At 36.5% G+C, this 25,625-nt stretch overlaps 2 protein-coding genes across 3 annotated transcripts; one reads left to right on the top strand and one right to left on the bottom strand.

The window, feature by feature from the left end:
• The first annotated feature begins 10,956 nt into the window (after positions 1-10,956).
• Positions 10,957-12,689, top strand: LOC143616018 (BTB/POZ domain-containing protein At3g05675-like). The gene has a single exon (XM_077088985.1). It carries the CDS (start codon positions 10,974-10,976, stop codon positions 12,240-12,242), a length of 1,269 nt encoding a protein of 422 aa, XP_076945100.1. The 5' UTR covers positions 10,957-10,973; the 3' UTR covers positions 12,243-12,689.
• An 864-nt stretch (positions 12,690-13,553) lies between these two features.
• Positions 13,554-16,768, bottom strand: LOC143616020 (BEL1-like homeodomain protein 1). 2 transcript variants are annotated; one of them, XM_077088989.1, is made up of 5 exons: positions 16,479-16,768; positions 16,012-16,093; positions 14,686-15,873; positions 14,542-14,602; positions 13,554-14,437 (listed from the first exon to the last, which is right to left on the bottom strand). In XM_077088989.1, the coding sequence occupies exons 3-5, from the start codon at positions 15,828-15,830 to the stop codon at positions 13,697-13,699; spliced, it is 1,947 nt and encodes a 648-aa protein (XP_076945104.1). In that variant the 5' UTR covers positions 15,831-15,873; positions 16,012-16,093; positions 16,479-16,768; the 3' UTR covers positions 13,554-13,696. The 2 variants fall into 2 exon arrangements, with proteins under 2 accessions (XP_076945104.1, XP_076945103.1); XM_077088988.1 differs by lacking the exon at positions 16,479-16,768 and having other exon boundaries at positions 16,012-16,445.
• Positions 16,769-25,625: the final 8,857 nt, after the last annotated feature.

Here is a 25,625-nt window from a genome sequence, read left to right as displayed (position 1 = left end):
TTACTATTATTATTTTTATTAGTATTATTATTATAAAACAAGATCAAATACATTTTATTCTTAACAAGAAAACGGTGAGAACCAATTTGTTGTTATGATTATGTTTATTTTTATAGGTGTTTGCTGCTATTTTTTGTTCGTATTTGCTAATTTTCGATTATGAGACGTTATAAGTATTCTTATTTATATTTTATTGTTATTATTAGATAAATTATTTTGCTGTTATAAGTATTTGCTGGTATATGCTGTTATTATTTTGTTCTTGATTTTGATTCTTTTGATGTAGTTTTTAGGTTCTTTTCTTTGTTATTATAAGTCATTTTTTATGTAGATTGGTATTGTAGTTGGTATTGTTTCTTACGTTCGTATTTTTAAATAAATTGACATTATTTCCTACGTACTAATGTTAAGATCAAAATGTACATGAACCTTCCCCTTATTATTATTAGACTACTATTATGTATGATTATCATAATTGTTGTTGTTATCATAATTATTTATATAATAATATTTTTAATACTAAAACTGATATTATTATTATTATTGTTAATGATATTGTTAATAATACTTTTTGTGTTGCTAAAATTATTATAGTTATTAATTAATGTATAGTTATTTACCATTAATAGATATTTCCTAAATAATAGTTATCATACAAGTCAATGTTTTCGGACCTGGCTCGAATGTCAACCCAGACGCCTTACCGGGTCAAAGGTCGAACCGGTGGTGACCTGGATGACGTCATAAATAAATAATATATATATATATATATATGAAAATTTTAAATATATTTATATATATAAAAAATAAAATACATTTAAATTTAAAAAAACAACACAATGGATAAAATACGTATTGGAACTTCAAAGTTAAAGTATTCTATTACATTTTTATTAAATAATTCAATTTCGTGAACAGTTGTTTATTGTGTGTACTTGGGCGAGGAAATGGACGACAAGTGGGGGGGAAAGTCTCGTCACTATCACTAGAGCGAGGACGTTTCTTGGATAAAGACTCAAGCACCTCAGAACAAATCTTCTCATCAAGCCCAGCCGGTTTTAAACCCTGCAAAACATAAATGGGTTTACCAAAACAAGAAGAAACTTCACCCACGTAGGGGTAAGTAAGCCTCTCCATTGCATGAACAGAATCCGAAAAAAGCCTGGAAGCTTCAGAGTTGAACATAGGTGATTGCTCCAAGGTTTGACCAGACTCATGAAGTTTGAAACCATCAACTAAACCCAAGTGTTTTCCATAGTTCAGCAACTTCGTGTAAACACCACCCAACACGGAGTTAAATACGGATGAGTGAAGTAGATAAGTCACAACTTGATGAAACCCATGCTCGATCAGCCATCGGTTATCATTGGTAGCTAGGGTGACTGAAGCCTTCAAACCATCCTTCTCCATAGCAAAGGCTTTCTTCTGAACCTCCAAAGCTTCCCTGTCGGCTTCCAGCTGAACTCTATTAGCTTTCATCTTCTTCTTCAACTCTACAATCTCAACCTCATGATTACGCGAAAGTTCATCAATCTTCTTCACCCAATCCTCCTCATTCTTAGAAAAACCATCAACATCCTTCTTCATCGCTGCCATGGAAGCCTTCATCATTTCCTTTTTCTTGGAGAATTCCTCATACTCATGAAGTTTGACCAGACTCATGAAGTTTGAAACCAGCAACTAAACCCAAGTGTTTTCCATAGTTCAGCAACTTCGTGTAAACACCACCCAACACGGAGTTAAATTCGGATGAGTGAAGTAGGTAAGTCACAACTTGATAAACCCATGCTCGATCAGCCATCGGTTATCATTGGTAGCTAGGGTGACTGAAGCCTTCAAACCATCCTTTTCCATAGCAAAGGCTTTCTTCTGAACCTCCAAAGCTTCCCTGTCGGCTTCCAGCTGAACTCTATTAGCTTCCATCTTCTTCTTCAACTCTACAATCTCAACCTCATGATTACGCGAAAGTTCATCAATCTTCTTCACCCAATCCTCCTCATTCTTATAAAAACCATCAACATCCTTCTTCATCGCTGCTATGGAAGCCTTCATTCTTTCCTTTTTCTTGGAGAATTCCTCATACTCTTGCATCCCTTTCCGAAAGCGAGTGACACCCTCAGCTAAAAGGGCAGAAATGTTGCAACAGCTAAGAATCAACCTTGAAAGCATGGAATCACCCTCCATCTCAGATATGGTATTACGAACTCCAGGGGGAGCAAAGTTAGCCAAAACTTCAGAACAAGCCTCCGGATCCTTAAAGCTATCACCAACCTTAACATTCCAGTCAGGAACATAAACCTCGCCTCCACCCAACCCTCGAATAGTGGATGTTGCAACTTTTTACCAACTGATTTCTTCTTCTTAGCCACAATGTAAGAGCATGTTACCGGTGCCCTACTTTGGACGTTGGATTTACTCATAAACACAATTCTAAATATCAGAGTTAATTAAAACTTTCGCGGAATATAAAACTTTCATTAAACATTACATATAACTTCATAAACATGTCTTAACAACCATTCTTGTCTTTCAGATTAAACATAAGTAAACATAAAACATCTTGAGTCTTCAGATGTCAGACTCTTATTCTTCTGCCATGTGTCCCCACTCAAGCCAGCTGTCTCATTCTACTCACCTGCGTGCATACTAAAAGTCAGCTACGCTGAGTGAGTTCTAGTTAATCATACATCATACAATCATATACTTACATTTAATTATGCATCCGAAGATACATAATAATTACTTACAAATTTACTTCCATTACATAATTTCATACATACGTTCATACTTTATTATTTTCATACTATATAATTATGGTCCATTCTATCTCATATATTATTAGGGTCTGATCCCTTATTTTTCTATCTCAGATATTATTAGGGTCTGATCCCTTTTTTGTCTATCTCAGATATTATTAGGGTTTGATCCCTCTTTACTTCTCTATCTCAGATATTATTAGGGTCTGATGCATTTCTTCTCTATCTCAGATATTATTAGGGTCAGATCTCTTACTTCTTCATCTTCGTACATTCTGTCCTTACATACTCGTAACATACATATACATTCTTTATTCATTCATACATGTTCATATGTTGCACATATATCTATCATACACATTCATCTACTTTATACATGCCTCCTTTGTCAATACGTGCAATATCCGAAGATCGTTCACGTACCGGCAAGCTTTCGTTCGCATTCAAGATATACATAATTAACATATAAATCATACATGGCATACACTTACCATTTAAGGTAAGTGTATTAACTATCACATCGAGTATGCACACAACCCCAAAAACATAACAAGGAATGGGGCTAGAAACTCACCTGAACTCGGTTACGTTCACCGTTAATCGTTATTCCCTTCTTGAGCTGTGCACGACTAACTATATAACAATTACACGTATCAATTAACTATCACTACACATATCGTCTTTCTAGTTTAATTATTACTCTCAACGAGCGGGGGTCCGGGGGGAACGCCCCTGGCAGCAGGGTTCTAGGGGCGGAAGCCCCTAGCGGGGTCCAAGGGGCAGAGCCCCTGGCTGGGGTTAACACATTTTCCATTGGGATTTTAAATTATCTTCCAATTCCCTAACTCAATCTCCATAACGAATTATGCCTAATTTGTTAACTGATTCGTTAACTGAACATAACCTGATTCGTGGTCTAATTCGTTATCTAATCTTAGCGAATTGGTGGGTAACGAATCACCTGATTCGTTATCTGATTCGCTAGATTAATTCGTTATCTTTCTGATTCGCCAACTGCTTCGTTATTCTGATTCGTTGTCTTAACATAACGAATTGGGTGAATAACGAATCACTTGATTCGTTATCTGATCATAACGAACTAGGGAACTGATTCGTTATCTCAACACGGGTGAACTAATTCGTTATCTAAACATAACGAATGGCATCAGTCTTATCCAACTTTGACTCGCTGGTCAAAGTCAAAATTGCCAAGAACACCCACAGTCAACATATCTTAGATCTGCAATTAAACCTTCATTTCTTAACCAAATAACATGATTTAGGTATCAATGGATTTGGAATCCAAGCGCCTACAAACCCAAACCCTTTGTTCGTCCAATTATTCATGTTTATGGGGTGCGATTTAGGCATATATGTTACGGGTTCTTTAGGTTAGCAATTAACCTATCAATCGTTAATGGTTTTGAGCAAGAATCATCACGTTTAGTTCTTTTTTACCATATGTATACAGATATAAGATTATCCAAATGAATCCGGACCTAAATGAACGATTCCTAATTATATACGTACCTTAAACGAGCTGAACTACGTACACGGTTAAGCCTTGATGTTGTTTTGGTTCTTCACGACGATCTAGCACCAACGGGTTCGGGTTTCCACCTTCGAATCTTGGCTATGGTTATAGGATGGTGTTTGTGTGGGTTTTTAATGGTGTAGGCTATGGTGTAGAGATAGATAAAAATGGAAAGGATTAGGGTTTAAGGAGTATTTATACTCCCTTAAGCCCATGGACCTAAGGCTCATTCCATTTTCTTATTTCATCTTCTAAAGTCTAAGCCCACCTTCTATTAGTTTATTTATTTAAACCGCACACGACACTTTATCGAATAAACAAAATTTCATTTATTTATTATAATCAAAAGTAGGATGTTACACACAACCAAACCTTGCTCTTTCTCCGCCTCAACACTCGGACCCTGATCCACAGCAATCCGAACATCATCACTAACGTCCACAGGCTCATGTGAAGATGATGGACCAGAGGACTTCAACAAACGCCGATTGGAACGGCGGGTGGAAACCTTGGGAGCAGCGGACTTGGTGAAACCTTGTACATTCGGAACACCCACATAACCGGAACCTTCAAACCTATGCTCCGCCCCTCGAACAACAACATTCTCACCAACGGTAGCCGCAACATCTCCAAACACAACATCAGAAGTGTCATCACTCTTCACAAAATCCAAGGCAGACATGGCTACAAAAACAAAGAAAATTTGTCAATAAGCATATGATGGAAACAAAACAATGCAAGATAAGCGAATGCATACCCTTATTCTTATAAGCACGAGATCACGATTAGGCTTATCCCACAACTTGCTAAGTCCTAACAAAACGAGAAGATGTTCGGGAAAGGGACGAAGCCGTGAAGGACACTTCCTAATAGACTTTAAAAACAGATCGCCCAACTCCGAATCAGAAGGCTCCGGCTCATTCAAAACGGCCTCGGGCTGTCTCCAAACAAGTTTGAAAGGAACAATAGAATTGGAAACGAAGAAAAAACGATCCTTCCAGGTACCAAGGGTCGTAACCGTGGAAGAGATTAGACAAGTATCAACCTGAGTATGCTCAAAGGTATACCAATCGCCGTTCTTCGCTAGACGGAATAAACGGCGAAAACACAACAGCGACGGATCAAACCCTAAAGCCCTACATAAAACTTCAAAATGCAAAACCCTAGCAAGCCCTAACGGGTGAATCTGACCAAAGGATATACGATAATATTCTAACACATTCAAAACAAATATCGAAAAAGGGTGACGAAGGTTATAGAACTCGAAATGGCGACAATAAAGAGCAATCGACCTGCCGGACAACGATCGATCGAAGCGTCAGCCGGCGGAGCCACTGGTTTAAACTCTAAACCACCCCAATCGAGGCAAAACGACTGAACTTCCTCTTGGGTTAAACGAGAATAACTCACCGTTAAATCCTTACGGGCACCTATAATTTCGAAAGAAAAGGGGAACATTTGAACTAACCTGGTGAAAGATCGAAGGAAACTTGATAAATATGTTTGGAGAATAATGAGGAAATTTAAAAGAAAAACTAAAGGAAATGAGCAGTTGGTGATATTAATAAGCAGTTATTAGGAATTGCTATTTGCAGAAACCACCCAATCAATCACATCAATTGTCTCAAAAATTCAAAATATAACCAAACCCTCCAAAGCCTCGAAGCCTTTAAGCAATAAAAAATGTGTGCAAAAGTTAGACGCCTTTGAGCCTACTTCCCAAAAACCTCTGACTTGGGGGCTGATGACGGGGGTAGCCCAAAACCCAATAAAATGGCTTTCACACATTAACGCTAAAAAAGTTAGAAGGTTAAAATGTTCGTTTGCCGCCCAAATAAGGAGAACAAGTACGTGAACAGTAAAAGCATGTAACGATAACACGTCACATCACTATTTACATTATCCCTCAGCCGTAAAAAAGGGGATATGATTAGAAAATATATTATTATATATTATTAACCACATGTCAATAACCTCCCGCGCATAAAAGGGTCAGACCTCTACCACAAATAAGAGATTCACTAGTTTACCCATCGGACAAAAGACTTACATTCCTTTCTTTATAAAAGGAAGATAACTCAGTCAAGCCAAACACACCAGATCTGGGAGTTAACACACACTCTCTGATCTTCTCTTCTTCCTTAAGAAGCTTGCACTTTGCATGCTTCTTTCTTACTCCAAAAACTACATAGCTTCACTAAGAACTTGCATCCAAAAATCGGTTCCAACATCTCGGTCTTGGATCCTTAGTGAATCATAACAAATAACAACTAAACTAGTGAACCTCTCTCTACGTTTTGCAAATGTAAAGGGACACGACGACCTGCGTTAGGTTAATCGGAACCCTTGAAGCCTGTTAGCCTAACCAGTTTATTCACTATCATTGGTCTTATAATTGTTGTAGCAACACGTGTAAATCCAATTGCCAAAAATGACATTGATAGCACTATGTGTAAATGCAAATTCTGTAGGCTTGAAGCATTTCTTGAAATTTAAATAATGTATTTAAGATTTAAGATTAAATAATAAGAAAACACATGACCGTCGGCCCTAGCGATAACCAACAAAGCTTTCCCGTGCATCCTACCCGTAGCCAGTTATGAGAGTGTATCTGAATATACCCTTGATCTTATTTACAGCTCCAGCGGTATTGAAATAACGAGCAATGGTTTTATTTATTCATTATTTTTTTAACAACACAAGTTTCATTTTAATCTATGTCGTACGCGAGACTTGAATCAAAGACCTCTTTCTTCCAAACCCAGATGTTTAAAGACTTTGCCTCTGTCAATGAGCCAACTACCCGAATTCCCCATTGATACGAAACTAAAATGCCTTTTTAACGACATTTTTATTAATTCATGTCGTTTGCGAGACTTAAACTTAAGACATCCTTCTATCAAACTCATGTGTTTAAAGACTTTGTATATGTCAATAGACCACCTATGGGTATGAACCACCCATCCAATACCCCAGTGATATGAAGCTAAAATGCCAACGGTGAATATCACGTGGATTCTATTTTGAGCTATTTAAGCTTCACTTAATGTCCAAATTCCATTAAATAATATTGTCGGCAGGAAGAAAAATAATCCATATACGTAACTTATTTGATGATGTTTCTTCTATAAGCCAGGCCCTTCATGTGTTTCTTTTGACTTCTATGACATGACTAGGTTAAATTAACCTAACATCAACTATTCTACTCGTTACATTTATCACTTTCAAATTGCATATGAAACACATGCATGACGAAGACAAGATGTGACATTTTATAAAAATGACACTTCCAACTCTAAGATGTGCGTTGGCGCAGGGCCGTTTCTAAGATTTTGAGTGCCCTAAACAGGTACAAAAAATCGGCCACAAATAAAACTATTTTTTTTTTTTTTACCAAAATGGCCTATTTTAGGTAGTTAAAATGATCACGTGACTCTCCTAAACATTTTTCAAAGTAAAAGTAGCGCTCAAATTCAATAATCAAAATTCAAAAATAGCATTCGTTCATTCAAGACTAAATTAACTAACTATGTTGCAATAAAGCAAACACATGACTGGCTTTCGGTCTTATTCAAAAAATAAAAATAAAGAAAACACAAGTCTTTAAGACAACCTTCGATTTACAAATAAAAAAAATTGAGGAATAAAAGGATTTGAACTTGCGTCAAAATGGGTAGCAACACACTAGTTTTGAAAAGTCTGTTTCAACCAGTTGCACTAAAACAATACTATTGTTTTGTTTGGTTTTGCATATTATAATATATAATAACGTATATACTTTTTTAAAAACAATTCCGTGCCCCCTTGTCAAGACCGTGGCCTAGACGGCGGCCGAGCCCCGTATGAGGTGTAAGCCGGCCCTGCATTGGCGTCCAAGCCGAATGCTTGATCTTTCACTTTGTGGTTCCAAGTTTGAACCTTCACTTATCGTTTGAAATTTTAAACCATAATTGTTCTTTTATGCGTTCGTGCATCCCGAGCACTTGTCTCTTCACGAATTCTTTACTTATGAATACCTACTTAATACAAATCTAACTATTATCATTAACCATCTAACAATAATATACAAATCTCGTAACAACTCGCGCAAAATCCAGTTACATTAAGTAGTAATTAATGTATATACGAAACCCAGTTATATATAAAAAATCTTTATATTATTTTATATCATTATTAAAATCGTTAATATATGAAATACATTTTTCACCTGTAAGATGTACATATATATTAAACAAATATATGTACTGTTAATTTTCACCCTGTGTAATACATGAGTTATAAGCTAGTATCATAAAGCATAACAAATAACAAGAGGGAAAAATAAACTTTAGTTATACAAATCTAGGTGGTGAGACAAAAATATGCATCCGTATTATTATTTTTTTTTGTCATTTGTATTTAGTTGACAATACATGAAAAGTAAGTATGTGCGTAATTCTGATTGTCTGACAAAACGCCTTATCAAAAAGAGGTTCTGATTCTTCTGAATTCGGATGGGATAATGTGCTTCAATTTTGATTAACATGAGACCGAAGTTATTATACACTTATCTTTTCGACGTTTCATCAAAATGCTAGATTAGTTACCAACAAATTATAAATATGCAACTTGGAGGTTGGAAGTAAACACATATAATGGAGCATACATATATTGGGCCTCATGCGGTGCATACTTGGAAATTTAATACAACAAAAACAAGCCCAATATCATGTACACTACTTTTGAAATTGGGTTTTTCCCCAAAGCCTTATCCTTGATATTTCTCTGTTGGGCCGGCTCATGTTTACATTTATATATTGGACAGTTACTTTTTATGATTAGAGCCTGAGGTTCATAAAAAAAAAATTCTAGGTCCAAACCGGTTTGGTTTGAAACCGCTTGATTTCGGTCAAAGAAGGTCAAAATCGTTTACGGGGAGGAAAATTCGAACCTATCCAAACCGATTTGGGTAGGTTTGGGACTTGTTCGTTTTGTAACGATTTGTAAACCGATTTAAAGATAGAGAATAAGATATGGTATAATAAAAACAAAATTTAGAGATAAATGCTGAGAATCAGTAAAAATCCAGTATGAAAATTACACGACTTAACAAAATAACAAATAAAGTTTTAGAAACCCCATCCCATCCAATCCATTCGTACAGACACCCAAAACGCCTCAGCTAAACCGTCAACAATTCGACATAAGTCAATAATGTGACACCTATACTTCAAAACGGATGCTTTGATCATAAAATGATAATCATAAATTTCTTATCATTAACTAAAAAAAACACCTCATTTAAAACTGTCAATAATTCGACGTCCGTCAATAATGTGACACCTATACTTCAAAATGGATGATTTGATCATAAAATGATAATCCTAAAATTTTTATAAATTATTAAAATGATTTAAGGAATTATAAGTATTTTATTTATAAAAGCACTCTCATAACTCAAGGGGTGTTTGGCCTAGCTTTTTGAGCAAAGCTTATAGCTTTTTTAGCTTTTTTTTTATAAAATAAGCTTCATTTGGTGTTTGTTTTAGTTTTTTTAGCTTAGGCTTATAAGCTTATATAAGCTAATTTATAGAAGCTTATTTGAAAATGGTTATTTAGCTTATTTGAATAAGCTTGTTTGTTTAAGTGGGTAAATTATTCATTTGCCTTCAAATAGTGATGGATTAATAATACTGAAGTAACTTATTACTATAACAAATTAAAAATGATGGATTTAACAACTTATTAAGATGTATAATCAACTTGTAGAATATAAGTTAATCCAAACACTTTTCAAATAATATAAAATAAGCGATAAACTTCAAAAAGATATAATTCTAACCACAAAAATATAAGCTAGGCCAAACACCCCCTCTTTGTCATTGGGGAGTTGAGTTAATGGCGACCCGTACCCGAAGATGATTCATCTTAACTTAACATTCTCTGACCTCTGAATCTTAATCTCCAGGATGACTGACGGAAGACTAATAACGTTCAAGGTAAATCTAAGCATTGCTTGATACGAATCTGTATCAATTACATGTTTTCCAATTAAGTAAATTGGGTCTGCCTTCAATTCATCCTACAATCTATCTATCACTTATTATTAATTAAAATTCCCCTTTGTGCTAAATTCTTTTTGATGGTTAGAGAAACAAATAAGTGAACTTTTTTGGTCGGATTGAACAGGAAAGTAAATCTGGTTAATTGGGAAATTAGTGATCCAAGTAGACTTTGATGCACAGAAGGTGTTTGTTAAAATGCCTGAAAGAAATCCTAACCTAAATAGAATATTCTATACATTAGAGGCAGTGTTAATATTGTATCCAAAAGGGGGTTGCGGCGCAGCTTGTTGCCCGCTTACCTGCCACTTCATTGTAAATCGTTTGGATGTTTTTATCGAAAAATTTCATTTAGTGAAAAAAAAAATGTTAAATTGGTGGGTTCATCATGGTAATGTTGAACTGATTAATAAAATTATTCATCCAGAACATTAGGGGTGTCAAGGATAGTTCTTGATGTAATATGTATGTTAACAATGTATGAAATTTCCAGGAATGTGAATGTAACAATAATAATTGAAGACTATAAGCAAGTAGGAATCTGTTTCATGCTTTCGGGTTGATATGGTAAGTATTTAATTTATCACCTTTTTCTGAAAATTTATTTATTTTTTATTAATAATTTTCGCAACTCAGGGTACAATGATTGGTGACCGATCCACAAGTGATGTTGTTGCAAGATTAAGAACACCCGAAGGCCGTGACGAATGGATATACTGTCACTCCCACATTCTTATAAACAAAAGCAAATATTTTGCAGACCGTTTATCCGAGAACTGGCCCACGTGTCAAATTCTCGATTCCCGAAACTGTGTCGAGGTTTACTGCCAAGAATATGACTTTGACCACCATATCACAGTCTTACGTCTCTTTTATGTTAACACCGGGTGTTCTATAAGTGAGACGTGTCACGGTGTCAAAAACACACTTGGCATCCTCCAAGTGGCAGTCAACCTTGGATGCCAGGGTATTATTGCCACGTGTGTGGACTTTCTAGAAGCTTCTCCTTGGGAGGAGGCCGAGGAGGAAGAGATTTTGAAAATTATTCCGGGCTTGGGTTTGCTAGCAGAACCGATTCTTGGACGTCTTCAACCTGTAAAACAAACTACAATAGTCAAGATTTTTCTCTCTGCCACCATGTTGGCCACGTCAGTGTTACCACCGACAATGGTGGATTTGAAAACATCTGCTCAAGAACAGATTGAGTACATGCTTACAGAAGACGATGATGCTCCATTGTTAACAGCTGATGAAGATCTAAAGTCAAAAGTGAGACAATCTTTTAAGGGTTTATTATCAAGATTCAATAATACAGTTAAATCAGTTGGTGAAATAAGTGAAATGCATAAATTTAAAACCTTTTTGGTAGATATGTCATGGGCTTGCCAAATCTTGGCGAAGTTGGAATTATTAAAGGATTTTGTTGAGAACTGGATAGATGCATCTGAGAACATAGTCAAAGCTGTTGACCAGATAAGTCAAAATGAACAAGAAGACAGTCTTGAGACAAGGATTAAGGTTATTGAGATAACTTCCAAGGTTTTAGAAGCAATAGGATATGGAAATGTGATTTTACCGACTGTAAAACGGCTTCACGGGGTGAAAATTTGGCTTCCATTTGTAAGGATTGTAAAGTCATCTGTTGACTCTTTGACTACTGACGAGAATGACTGTTCAGTAGTTAAAATCGATGGTGAAATATGGCAGTCTTTGGAGTCTGCATTTGTTTCAATAATTCTCGCGTTGCCATCTGGCGAACAGGCGGGAATAATAAGTGAATGGTTAGCAAATAAGCATATTCGGTATCCGGATCTTACGGAAGTATTTGAAGTTTGGTGTTATCGGTCCAAAGTTGCTAATAGAAGAGTTGCAGATATTACAAGCTCCAATGGTATGATCAAAATGCTATAAACAACCTTTTAATTTACTATTTACTTTGTTGTATTAATATCGTACATTGTTCAAATTAGGATTTATGTGTACATGAAATATTCAAATATCATTATACTTATCGTTGAAATTGTTCTAGATATTTGCAGTTTTAGTCTAAAATGTGATGCCATGGCTGGCTTCAGTGTTAATGTGGGACCTGAATTATTATTTTCTTAGATAAGGTTAGGGAGAATCTCACAAAGAAAAGTTTAGCAAATTATTGTTGCCTTGTGAGGTTAAATCCTATCCTATATTACAGATAAGTTTAAGGGAGTTCATTAGATTGACGGCACTTATCGTAGTTTAAATTATGAAATTGGTCTTTAGTTAGAAATTACGGTTTCGGTCTCAATCTTTACCATAGCATAACATGTTGGATCCCTGAAACCAGTTGTTAAGCTGACATGGATTGACCATTTTATTCTTCCTATATAAGTTTCCCTTTACAATATTGCGTAATTTTTGCACGCTGGTGGTATTTAAGGCCAGTCATTTCTTATGACCCAATATCTGTTACGTGAGCCCGACGATGTGGGATTTACTAGTGTCACATCACCAACGAGTTCTTTTAGAGTATCCATAATAGGCTGTTTAAAAAACGCCCGCCACATCACTGATCACCCCTGTCCAACCTCCCTGGGCTTTGTCTCTCTCATAACAAAAAAAAGTCCAAAAACACGCCCTTTCTCTCATCCACTTTTCACATAATCCGTTTTTAGACGTTTTTACACAAGAACGTCCATTATCTCTCTCTAATCAACATTACGTCCACTCTCGTCCATGTGAGGTTAAAAACGCGCTATTATGGACACAATTATTCGGATAAGTAAAGTTATCTTGTGTGTTAATGATTGTGGTGACAGGTAGAAATGGCCACTTTGAAGTTTCAATACATTGAATGCATTAAAACCATACAACAATGATCCCTATTGAGAAAGTAACCTAAAACGACTTTTCTTTGAACCACTCATTGGTCTTCATATTAATGACCAGTACCATGGAACTTGTCCACGTCATATCTACCAGCTTTTGTCATCAAGTCAGTAACTTTACTATAGTTCCTAACAAAAAGATCTTTTTTTTTCTTTGGATTTTGAAACGGGGGAATCATCAGTTGCAGAAACATATACAAGATTCAAGAAATATGTTAAAAGATAATGATCATATGATATGATATGATAATAAATATTGTTTATGGTATACCCCCCAATCCAAATATATAGAACTAGTTTTACATACATACATCCATCCAAAATAATATACAGTCATTTAATCATTCATCATGATATGATGATTCATGAAATACCTAAGTTCTATCTATATTGAACTATAATGAACTCTAATGGTTCTTGTTCTTTAATCTTCATCCAAGTATCGAATCGAATCTGTTCTAAGGTGAATCTTGGGTTTATTTTTCGATTTTTCGATTCTGTTTAAGCAACAAAATCTGGTAAAGGTTGTGCAGCAAACCGCTTGCGGTTTTGGATATTCATAGACTCATACAATGCCGCGGTGTGTGAAGAGGATGGCGGATTCATGGCGGTGTAGTCGTGCCCTTCCTCTAATTCTGCTCCTCTTCGGAGTTGGATGTTTTGGTTCGGGAGGAAGCTCCGGTGGGTCCCGGAAATTGATAAGTTTTCACAGTCTGGTAGACCTAAAGTCAAGGAGACACCGTTACCGGAGTACTGCTGTTGGAATTGACCGATTGGGTAACCACCGAGTCCATTCATGAAGTCGGTCGGGTTGCCGCCGGTGATGGTGAAACCGACGTCTTGGTTCGGTTGGTCCCTCTCGTTGGTTCGAGGTTTTTTGGAGGTGAATTGTGTGATTCCGTCCATTTCTAATGATCCCATGAGACTGAAACCCGACGGGTGGTTTTGGAATTGGATTCCCGTGGCGGTGGGGGATGTCGAGATGGTGGCAGAAGCCGCCAGTGATGGTGGTGGATGGAATGAAGTCTCTTGTTTAGTGGCTCGGAATCCTCGGGTTGAGCTTTCTGGTGACTGACTTTTCTCGTGTCTGGACGATGAGTTATCTTCGTGTTCTTCATTCCCGCTCGTTTTATTAGGGCCATCCTTTTCGTTTTGTTCTTGTTCCTTAATTTCCTCGAGGTACATCTCTTCCACCATTGGCTTCCATAACCGAACACGCGCATTTATGAACCAATTTGAAACCTAGGATTCGTAAAACAGAACAAGCGTACTGAGTAAAATCTCACTTAAAAGTTGGACCTGTGAAAAGGCTGCTAACAAAGAGAAGATAAATATTAAATAATTACCTGGCTTCTGGTAAGCCCGGTTTGTTTGGCAAGCATATGTTTGTCCGAATCCTTCGGGTAACTGAAATCAAAACCGTGTAAGCGAATCACAAACTTATAAAATTAAGTAAATTTAATAATTATTTGCGGGATCTTGATTCTTACGGGTGAAGAAAGTGTTCGAAAAGCCAAGCACGAAGAACCGAAACCGAACGCTCTGGCAATCCCCTTTGTGGTCTCCAAGCATTATGTTGGATCATACCCAATTGCTGCAAAGCTCTCTGTTGCCTGAGTTGATTATCCACAAATTTCAGCCTCGAACCTCCGCCTTCTGCCTTACCGCCGCCTAAACTGTCATCTTCTCCTAAGCTCCGGCTGGCAGCCTTAATCTGTCCCGTGATTGCGTCTTTTAGGCACCGGAATTGCTTAGAGATCGTCTGCAACGCGAGTGCGGTGTATGTTTTCGCAGACCCGGGCCCGGCTGCTTGCTCAAACCATGAGTTTACTATTATCATCTGGTGATGATATTGTCTGTATCTCTGCTCCACCTCATCAAGCATGTTAATAAGCTTTGCTTTCTTCATCTGGATTTCCTGTCTTTCCGCTGTCGTAAGCTCAGCAGCACCGCCAGATTTGGCGGTATCCGCGGCTTCTCCAGTAGTCGGTGGCGGTGATCCATCACCGCCACCGACACCAAGAATGTTGAGATTCTTAATGGACTGATCAGAGCTCTTCATTGCAACTTTCCCAACATTCACCACTTCTTCAAGGATTTCTTGGGTTGCTTTCAAATACTTGGAATTCAACAACATATTATTCGAAATCCCGGACGCCGAGGATGTCGACCCACCCACGATGGCAGATCTAGACCCGTCATCGCCGGTGGGGGAAACAGGTACGGGTCTGTGAGACCCGTACCTACTCTGCTGAGACGACAGGCTTAAAGACAAGCCTTGTTGAAACGGTGTGGCCTCACGGGGCGACACCATCTCCACCGGGTTGTACATGTACTGGGCCCGTGGGATGTAGGCGGATGACGGTGGCGATGCCGATAGCGGTATGCCAACAAACTGCTGAGTCTGCGCAGACGGTGGTGGTGGCGCTGCCATGTGCGAGTGCTGGTGGTGGTTGACCGGAGTATTATTTCCGGGATGATTGGATTCGAGAAACATAAAATTACCGGGCTGCGTTTGTTGACCAGATTGTTGTTGACCATCCGGGTAATAAACGTAACCCGGGTTCATTAGAACAAGGGTTTGCAACCCATCTCCTCCTTGAATATCTGAGCTTCCATTGTAGTAAGTAGCCATAGATGCTTTTAATATCTTTTTGGTATGACTTTCTTTCTTCAACCTACAAAGCAATAATATTATACTCTCTTATTATTATTTAGTAAAAAAAGAAGCCATATTAATTTACTATTGTGTTATCAATTACTGCATGTTTTGTCTTAAGATATTAATGGTAAATATGATTGGATTGATGATGTACCTCAAGAGAGAGTAGTGATGGAGATACTATGATTGTGCACGTGTTGCTTCATCATCAACATATACTCCTCATTCAACAGCTGCAGACAGACAAAGATTAATGTTTTTTTACATTGACATCTTATGACAACATAGTACTCAAATCCCAAATACGATTTTCATTCCCAGACACTTGCAAACTTCAAGAGAGAGAAAGAGAGTATAAGTTATAGATAGATACATAGATAGCCACATGTATATATAAGATTATAAACTAATAGTTTATTAGCAAAATATAATATTATCTTTAAAAACAGGAAGGTAGAATGAAGTGTCTGAACTTTTGAAGCACATAAGAGGAGTCATATCATCAAATTATAAAAATAAAGCTTCACTTTGATTTCAATATTCATGAGATAGAGATAGATAGAGAGATATTAGATATAAGTATATATATATATACCTGTTTGTTGTATATATATATATATGTTCTTGAATATATATGAGGTTTCTCTCTCTAAAAACAAGTGAAGTACTTGAGATTTGAGTTTTAAGTGAAGGTTGATTTGACTCTCCTTTTCAAATCATTTGATGCAGAAGCTTTTGATGATCATAGCCTCTTCAGTAGTAGTCTTGAAACAAAGACAACTTTTAGAGAGAGAGAGAGAGAGATGTAGATGTGTGTGTGTTTTGAGGTGTGAGAGAGTAGATGAGTAGGAGTAGAGCAGGAATATATATAAATATATATTTATTTATAAAAGAAAAGTAAAGTAAAGAAAAGAGGAAAAACAAAAGGGATTACTGCTATTGTTATCTCAAAGTTGTGTCAGAAGGTTCGAGCACCATGCCAAATACGTACGAAGAAGAAGAAGAGCAAAGCAAATGAAGCATGTCCAAAAGTAAACCAACCCCTTGGACTGTCACGAAAAACACCATCAGATTTCAAAGTAGCACGATCTAATTCAAAAATTTCCCCCAATTGAGCGTGTCTAGCATATTTTTTGACAGTAACAGGATCACTATAACTGACTCCATTGAGTTCACCACCGTAGAACTCAACAGTTACACCAACTTGTTCGACACTATACTTAGATTCTGCCCTTCGAAACGGAACATCGGCCCCAACAATCCCGTCTCCGTCTACCAAAACGACCGGAAATGTTTCAAAAAAGGTAGGCATACGACGTACAAAAAGTGCACCATTACAAACTTTGCACCATTACAACACATCTTTCTTGTACTGGATTTTACTATAAACTTTTTTAACTCACATGTTCATGTTCAGTATAAGTTGTAGTTTTTCAGGTCTCGTTTATTAACGAAAAATTTATAAAATATCGTGAATTTTCTAGTAGAGAGTTATAATTGTTGAATAAGTATTTACCTATAGATTATTTGGCTCTTGATACTTAACTAAGAAATAGTGTAATTATGAAACAAAACTATTATCTAAGAGAACTAAAATGTTATTTGAAAAACTCTAATAAAAGAGAACAAAAATTGTTAAAAAGTGTGGCAGCTGGTCTTTTTCAGCACTGATCTTATTTTCGGTCGGAATTTGAGTTTTTGACATGTTGCCAAAATACTAGCAAACCTATTTATGGAGTGTTTCTTTGGCTCTAAGTTTTAGATTACTAAAACCCAATATGTTTTAACTTATAAATACAGTAATACACCCATACTTGATTGTAATTCTCATCAACTACAAGGTAATCAATTGTCTCACTAGTTTTAGCCGTGGTGTAAGCTAGGTTAAAATAAACCACGTAAATTTCTCGTGTTTCTTTATGATCAGTGATCATGGCATAAGACTGGGAAGACCAAGGCAGAAAAGTTTAATAGGCACAATTCGCTTAATCAGTGATCATGGCAGGTTGACAACGTACTAGCCAGCCTAACTTTAGAGTGTACGTTGACCTAAGTTTTAAATTATTTAAGGGTGTTGTTAAACGCACTCCTCTCTCATTTGTTTTTACTAAACGTACTCTCTCTCAAGTTTTACATTAATACAATCTAAACGTTTTTTGTTTTTTCTTTGCCATTTTGATATCTTTTATTATTATTATTATTATTATTATTTAAATTCTGTTTTTTAAGTTATTTTTTTCTTTTATTGTATATTATAAAACATTTTTTTTATTTTTAAAATAACCAAAAATATATTATGTAAAGAAAAGGTTTTTTCCTCGTTTTAAAAGAAATGTTTTTTTTTTAATTTTACAGTGTATTTTTGAGATAGCTTACCTTTAAAAAAAATCTTATTGCTTATTAATAAATAAAAAAATTTGAATAACATACGAGTTGATTAACAAATTTGTTCTAATCTCACATAACATTAATCTCATGCATTTGAACTTAACAAAAAATATTCAGATAAACTTTTTTTTTTGTTGGGCGGAAGATATATGATAAGATAAAAATATACAAAACTTTTATCGTTTTTATAAAAACGTCATATCATTATTTCTTAAATTACATTTCTTAATGTATGTAATAACAAATATTATTACTATGACCAAGAAAATACACACAAAAGGAGAGAAAAACCAAAAAGAAAAAGAAATTTTGTAATTTTTGTTTTGATATTTTAAAGAGACTCTGAAATGACCCAAAAAAAATTGTTAGAGAAAAGCTAGCAACATGGCAAATAGAAAGTTCAGGAGAGAGCGTATGACAAGTATAGAAGGGGTACGTTTAGCTTAATTCTTATATAAACTATAATTGTTTGGCCTATAAATACATCTCTATGTAATTATAATTCTCTTTAAGTAATAAGATTCTCTTTAAGTAATAAAAATATACAAAACTTTTATCGTTTTTATAAAAACGTCATATCATTATTTCTTAAATTACATTTCTTAATGTATGTAATAACAAATATTATTACTATGACCAAGAAAATACACACAAAAGGAGAGAAAAACCAAAAAGAAAAAGAAATTTTGTAATTTTTGTTTTGATATTTTAAAGAGACTCTGAAATGACCCAAAAAAAATTGTTAGAGAAAAGCTAGCAACATGGCAAATAGAAAGTTCAGGAGAGAGCGTATGACAAGTATAGAAGGTGTACGTTTAGCTTAATTCTTATATAAACTATAATTGTTTGGCCTATAAATACATCTCTATGTAATTATAATTCTCTTTAAGTAATAAGATTCTCTCCCTAGATGTAGATATGGATTAGCTCAATTATAATTAAAACTATTTGCATTATAAAATTAATAATGCAAACAGAACAATAACAATAACAGTTAATTAGCCCTATCCCTAACATACACATATCCTACCTTTAGCAATTAAGCTAACGTCTTTACACATTATGTAGCCATATACTTTACCGTTACTGAGCTTGCTTGAGTGACACATGGCTATCTTGAATTGACATCTTCTTCTTTTCTTACTTAAATCCCATTCTTTTTTGTTCGAGTCTAAGCATGTAGGATGCTTAAATCTCTCGAACTTTTCTCTGATACCAACTTATAAGGCCCCCTTCCCGGTAGCCCTACTTTAGTGTCGGATTTACTCATAAACACAGTTCTTACAAATCAGAGTTAATTAAAACTTTTCGCGAAATATAAAACATCGACCATTCGTTACAAAACATTAAATCTTTTCTTTGATACCATAACACAAAACATCATATTTAAAACATCTTTAATTCTATCTTCAGATGCCAGCCGTTTAATCCATGCAATGTGCCGTCCTCATGCTAACTCTATAATCAGCTTACCTGCGTGCATACTAAAAGTCAGCTACGCTGAGTGAGTTCTAGTTAATCAAGCAACTTATCATACAACCACTACATGCAATATATACGTATCCGAAGACACGTAGTCCACTATTCGACCTGCTCACCTTACCACTTAACCTCTTATTTATCCCTACCACTTAACCACTTTAATAACGAGTTAACGTTACGCCACTTTGCCACTTTAATAACGTATAACGTTATGCCACTTTGCCACTTTAATAACGAAGTCACGTAGAGGCTTACCCTACCACGTACTACCGTCATGCCACTAACACTCTTACTAGACTCTTGCCACTTCTAACACACTCTACCTCTACTTGTCTACAACACACTTCATATCATTACATCATTTACATAATAAACAAGTCACATTATAGCATTTATACACACTAACAACCTCTTGGAAATCACTATCCTTGGCGATACGTGCAATATCCGAAGACCGTTCACGCACCGACAAGCATTATATAATAACTACCTCGTATGACTTATATAGCATACACTTACCACTTAAGGTAAGTGTATTCACACTTCACATCGAGTATGCACACAGCCCCGAAAACATAACAAGGATATGAGGCTAGAAACTCACCTGAACTCGGTTACTTCTTCTGCTAATGGTTGTCCTTCTCTTCAGCTGTGCGCGACTAACTGTATACAATTATACATATCAATTAACTATCACTACTCATATCGTCCTTCTACTTTAATTATTACCCACAACGAACGGGGGTCCGGGGGCAACGCCCCTGGCAGCGGGGTTCTAGGGGCGGCAGCCCCTAGCAGGGTCCAAGGGGCAGAGTCCCTGGCTGGGGTCGAGCTTATCCCTATTTATTCAACATGTAGTTAAATATTAGGTACTAATACTTAATTAGTTATGATTGATGGCTCTTATTTATGAGAATGATATCTATTTCTGATCAAAGCCTAGGTATGATTAAATACCTAATTCGCTAAGATCGATGGCTCTGATACCAACCTGTCACACCCCGGCTTAGGGCCTAGGCGTATGACCAATAGTAGGTACCTGTTTTGTAAATACATCAGAGTTGCGGTTTATTTTAGCGGAAGACTTTGGTTATAATATTAATTTATTTGAAAGCTTGTCGGATAATAAATACCCGAGTGTTTGATTTATAAATCATGTTTCAATCTTGTTTATAATATTTTGATAATTTAAAACTGAGCCATCTCTACCTTGCGAGCGTCTATCTTCATGAATGACTATGTTCCTTGCTACCTGTGCTAATATGTTTCCCTGAAATGTGGGGAAAAATACGCCAGCTATATGCTGGTGAACACGTATGACTCAATAAAACATTTGTATGACAATATAATACAAATATAGTTTTCTCTACAAGCTCAGCAGAAGCATTTCTACTTCTGGTCTATGTACCACTGCCCTACACACACAATTGTTCCCGAGCCACGTAGCCCTTTCCGGGAGACTAGTTATAACCATTAGCCCACGGCTACGTAGCCTTAGAATGATTAGGCTGAACAGTTATGTTTGGATCCAGACACATGTGTATTCGGTCTGAGTTGACTTTATTTTCTACTTTGTATTATAAAGTTTTAGAGATTTCTCGATCTCATGTAGACAATTGATTGACTCGTTAAGACAAACACCCGTTCGTCTCATTGAGTATAAATATGTTTTGACTGATAAAAAGGTTAACGTATTCACCTGTACCGTCGGTGTGCGTTTGAAACCTTGACTGTGAATGATTGATTGACGACTGACTGACTGATTGATTGATTGACCTATAATAAAATAGGTATATAAATATCCGGATTGTCTCTTGATCCGGCTATAGACCTTTTTTTTGGTTTAAATAGCTTTAAACCTTGATTGATCATTTGTTTGAATAAAATATTTAGACCCATAGTCTTTCTGTTTATTTACCAAATCATATGATGAGTTTCGTTTTCATGAAGAAACATCTATAATCTGTTTCTTCTTCAAGAAGAAACATTCATTGACTGTTATGCATGTAAAATCTTATTTTTCTTACACATGAAGAAACAAAGTTTTAACTATATTCTTTGTATACGAATGCTATGTTTCTTAATCGTAAAGGAACTATATTTCCTTATGAATGTAAAACTGATGTTTCTTAGTTGTAAAGAAACACTATTATAATCCTTTGTATGTTTAAAGCTTATGTAAACATAATTATGATCAAGGTTTGGGCTATACCCCTGACTATGGTCTAAGCCATATAATAATAATACCATAATGACTTAGGTCAGAACCCTTACCTTACACGGGTATTAGAAGTTTAAATACCTAAGTTTGTACGAGCAGTACTTCTACTCTATGTCGCGTACTGGTGCTTAGATTGTCAGAACTTCGGGGCTTAGCACGGACTTCGAGGTTGGCACGCAAAACGAGGCAACATATGGTGGCCGTCGTGACGTGCACGTACTTTGAGATAGAATGTTGGGTTATTCTCGTGTAGCACGCATTTCGAGGTTTCGTCAGTGTATGGCACGGATTACGAAGTAACGATTGTCGGGTCGGCATGAAAACCGAGGTAGTGAGAGAGTAATTCTAGAGAGAGAGTCTAGAGAGAGAAAGTTTGGTGTGAGAAAATGAGATGCCGTTCACCCCCCTTTTATAGCCGATTTTGCACTCCATCGCGGTACGCGATGGAGTCTTCCATGTGGCCGTTGCGTAGCGCGACGCCACCACTTATGCATGACTGCCACGTGGCCTACCCTGCTGCCACGTGTCACCTGAGTCATCACAGCCCATCGCGGTACGTGATGGCCGTCTTCTTGGACTCATTGCATAGCGCGATGGGTCACTGAAGATTATTTTTCATTTTTAGTCCCTCGTCTTTGATAGCTTGTCATTTCTAGTCTAATTTTCGTTGTCTAAAAATACTAATGTAACATCCCAAAATTTAGTAATAATATTTTATATATTATTTCTTATAGTAGACGAAGTTTACTTAAGTTAGTAGGGATCTAATAAAATAATAAGGATGGAAGGATAAGTAGGCTAATTAGATGGAGTTAATTATGGACCAAAAAGGAAAGATAGGCCTTAGATCCATGGGATTAAGGTAGTATAAATACCCCTTAAAACCCTAATCCTTTCCATTTCCATACATCTCTACACCATAGCCTCCACCATAAAAACACACACTTAACTCAATTCCCGTTTTTTGAGAAAACCACCCACAATGACACAAAGATTCCTGGAGATCTAGCCGTCGGATCGGTCCCAAATTTTAACTGAGTGTTCATGATATATAATTGAAGATTCCCACCGATAAGATCTATGATCAGAGGTCGGGAAGTACGGTTTTTATCAGCAAAACCGTAGCAGCTCAAAATGAGGATTTCTGGCCACTGTTTCACTATTATGGAGACTGTAGCGGCAGTTTCCGGCGAAGGTGAGCTGATGGGTTTGTAGATCGGGACGAGACGGTTCCGTGGCCGCTAGAATCACTCAAATCGGAGTTCGTTTGATATGGTTTTGAGCATCTCGAGTGATTTCAAACAAAAACCTCAAAGGTACGTTTTTGTTAAAAAGGTTTACTTTTCGTGTACGGATTTACATGAAAATTGGTAGGATGATAGATCGGGTATAGACAAATCGTAAAGTTGCAAACTTGAAGATTAAAATGGACTTAACGAACCCATGGCTATGTACGGCTCGCTTAAAATAAACCTTAGTACATGTATTGAACGTTTTTAGCTTAAAGGTCCAAACTTTATGGTTTCCCGATGTCAAGACTTATCCGAAAATGGCCGCGGGAATGCTTGCGGGACTGTTTAGTATCATATCCAAGGTTATCATGTTGAAACAGAAACAATTAGTGGGCTAAAACCAAACCCGTAGTTGCTGCACGTTAAGTTCGCCTGCTTGATAAGTTCGCCTGCTGGTTAAGTTTGCATACTGGTTAAGTTCGCCACATATAAGTTCGCCTGATACAAGTTCGCTTATATATACAAGTTCGCTTATATACAAGTTCGCTAACATATAAGTTCGCTTATATCCAAGTTCGCTTATATACAAGTTCGCTAATATATAAGTTGGCTTATATCTAAGTCCGCTTATATCTAAGTTCGCTTGACGGTATGCATTGTAAGGACCTAAAGAGATAAATACTAGAATGATAAAATAAAGGAAAACCATAGCTATGCTAAGTAAAAGTAATCTAACACTAGGTCGTTAGATTAGATCAGATGAGTATTGATACGTGTAACTTGTACAGTCAGCCAAGCTCAGTTAAAGAAGGGATTAACAACTATCAGAGAACGAAACAGGATTCAGGTGAGTTTCTAGCCCCATTCCTTGTTATGTTTTTCGGGGTTGTGTGCATACTCGATGTGATTAGTTAATACACTTACCTTAAGTGGTAAGTGTATGCTATATATGATATGTGATAGATATGAATGATTGTTTGTCGGTACGCGAACGATTTTCGGATATTGCGCGTACTGTCAGGTTAATAATAAAGATATGAATATTGCATGTAGTGTAAGGATAATTGCTTGTCGATACGTGAACGATCTTCGGATATTGCACGTATTGCCAAGAATAGTGATGATCGTCTCCTTATATAGATATTAAATGATAACTTATATATAGAGTTCCCTCTACGGATAATATATAGAGTGCTCCTTTGATGGAAAGCCTAGTGTTCCTTTGATGGAAAGCATAGTGTTCCTTCTATGGAAGTATATAGAGTGTCCTTCTCTGGAGAATATATATATAGAGTGTCCTTCTATGGAGAATATAGATGGTAGGGTAATAGTAATAGTTCTTTTAATAGATATTATGTGACGTCCTCTTATGGATATTTATACAAGGTTAAGATATATATGTATGTAAGATATGTGTATGTATTGTCTGTCGCCTGATTAACTAGAACTCACTCAGCGTAGCTAACTTTTAGTATACACGCAGGTATACATGTTTATTGAGAGAGCATGAGGAGGACACATGGCATGGATTGAATGGCTGGCATCTGAAGATGGAAGAAATGGTGTTTAAAATATGATGTTTTAAGTTGGTTTTAAAGAAAATATTAAATGTTTTGTAACAAATGATTTCAATTAACGTTTCCACATTAATAAACTCTGATTTGTAAAACTGTGTTTATGAGTAAATCCGACGCTAAAGTAGGGCAACCGGTAACGGGGCCTTACAACTAAGGCGGCTCTTAAGTGCAAAGTGCGCCATCAAAGCGCCACATTGCGCCCAACGCCCTTCGCCCGAGCGCGTGCGCGTCGGGTGCTTCGCACCCTCCGCTAGGACCACTGGGTGCATGCTAGGCATATAAGAATATAATTATGGAAAATCTCTTCCTTATAAAGAGCTTCCATTTCTTTACCACTTTTCATGTGGGATGAGTTTTAACTTCCTTATTTATACCCATGTGGAATGCTTTCACTTTCTTACATCTTTCAATGTGGGATGAAATTTTCTTATTCCATATCCTTAACATAAGGTAACTTTATTTATGGGATTTTTATTTCCTTATAGAATAATCTTGTTTTCTTTATTTAAATTTTCCCAACACTTATTTTAGGAAATTTTGATTCTTCAACTTTACTTAGTTGTCAAATTTGGATCGAAATTTTGGGGATGTTACATCTCGCTTATTTCACCACCATTTTCACCGTTTTTCGTCCCGTTCGATCCAGATCTGAGCTAGGGTGATCCCCAAGCTCATTTTAGGTTCGGTTTATACCCGAAACCACCCGGATCTCGTGACTTTGACGGTTTAACGGTGTCGGCTCGTCGTTTCGTGACTAAATCTAATGGGTTTGGGTTCATACAGCAACATACTAATCTTACCTCGGGTTGAAAACCGATTCTCCTTCTTCTTCCTCTTGGTTTCGGCTAGAGAGATAGAGAGTAGGATG

Source organism: Bidens hawaiensis, unplaced genomic scaffold (genome assembly GCF_021521415.1).
Source record: "Bidens hawaiensis isolate Kalapana, Puna unplaced genomic scaffold, B.hawaiensis_p1.1 tig00045333_1, whole genome shotgun sequence".
Classification (NCBI taxonomy): Eukaryota; Viridiplantae; Streptophyta; class Magnoliopsida; order Asterales; family Asteraceae; genus Bidens; species Bidens hawaiensis.
The sequence above is the reverse complement of the archived record's forward strand: the minus strand, read 5'-3'. Positions and strand labels throughout refer to the sequence as shown.

What these genes read in the sequence shown, in the direction of transcription:
- LOC143616020 (XM_077088989.1), bottom strand. Translation starts at nt 15,830, where the DNA reads ATGGCTACTTACTACAATGGAAGCTCAGATATTCAAGGAGGAGATGGG. An exon ending in TTCGAACACTTTCTTCACCC is followed by an intron (nt 14,603 to 14,685) that starts GTAAGAATCAAG and finishes TTTTGATTTCAG; the next exon opens with TTACCCGAAGGATTCGGACA. An exon ending in CCGGGCTTACCAGAAGCCAG is followed by an intron (nt 14,438 to 14,541) that starts GTAATTATTTAA and finishes TACGAATCCTAG; the next exon opens with GTTTCAAATTGGTTCATAAA.
- LOC143616018 (XM_077088985.1), top strand. Translation starts at nt 10,974, where the DNA reads ATGATTGGTGACCGATCCACAAGTGATGTTGTTGCAAGATTAAGAACA.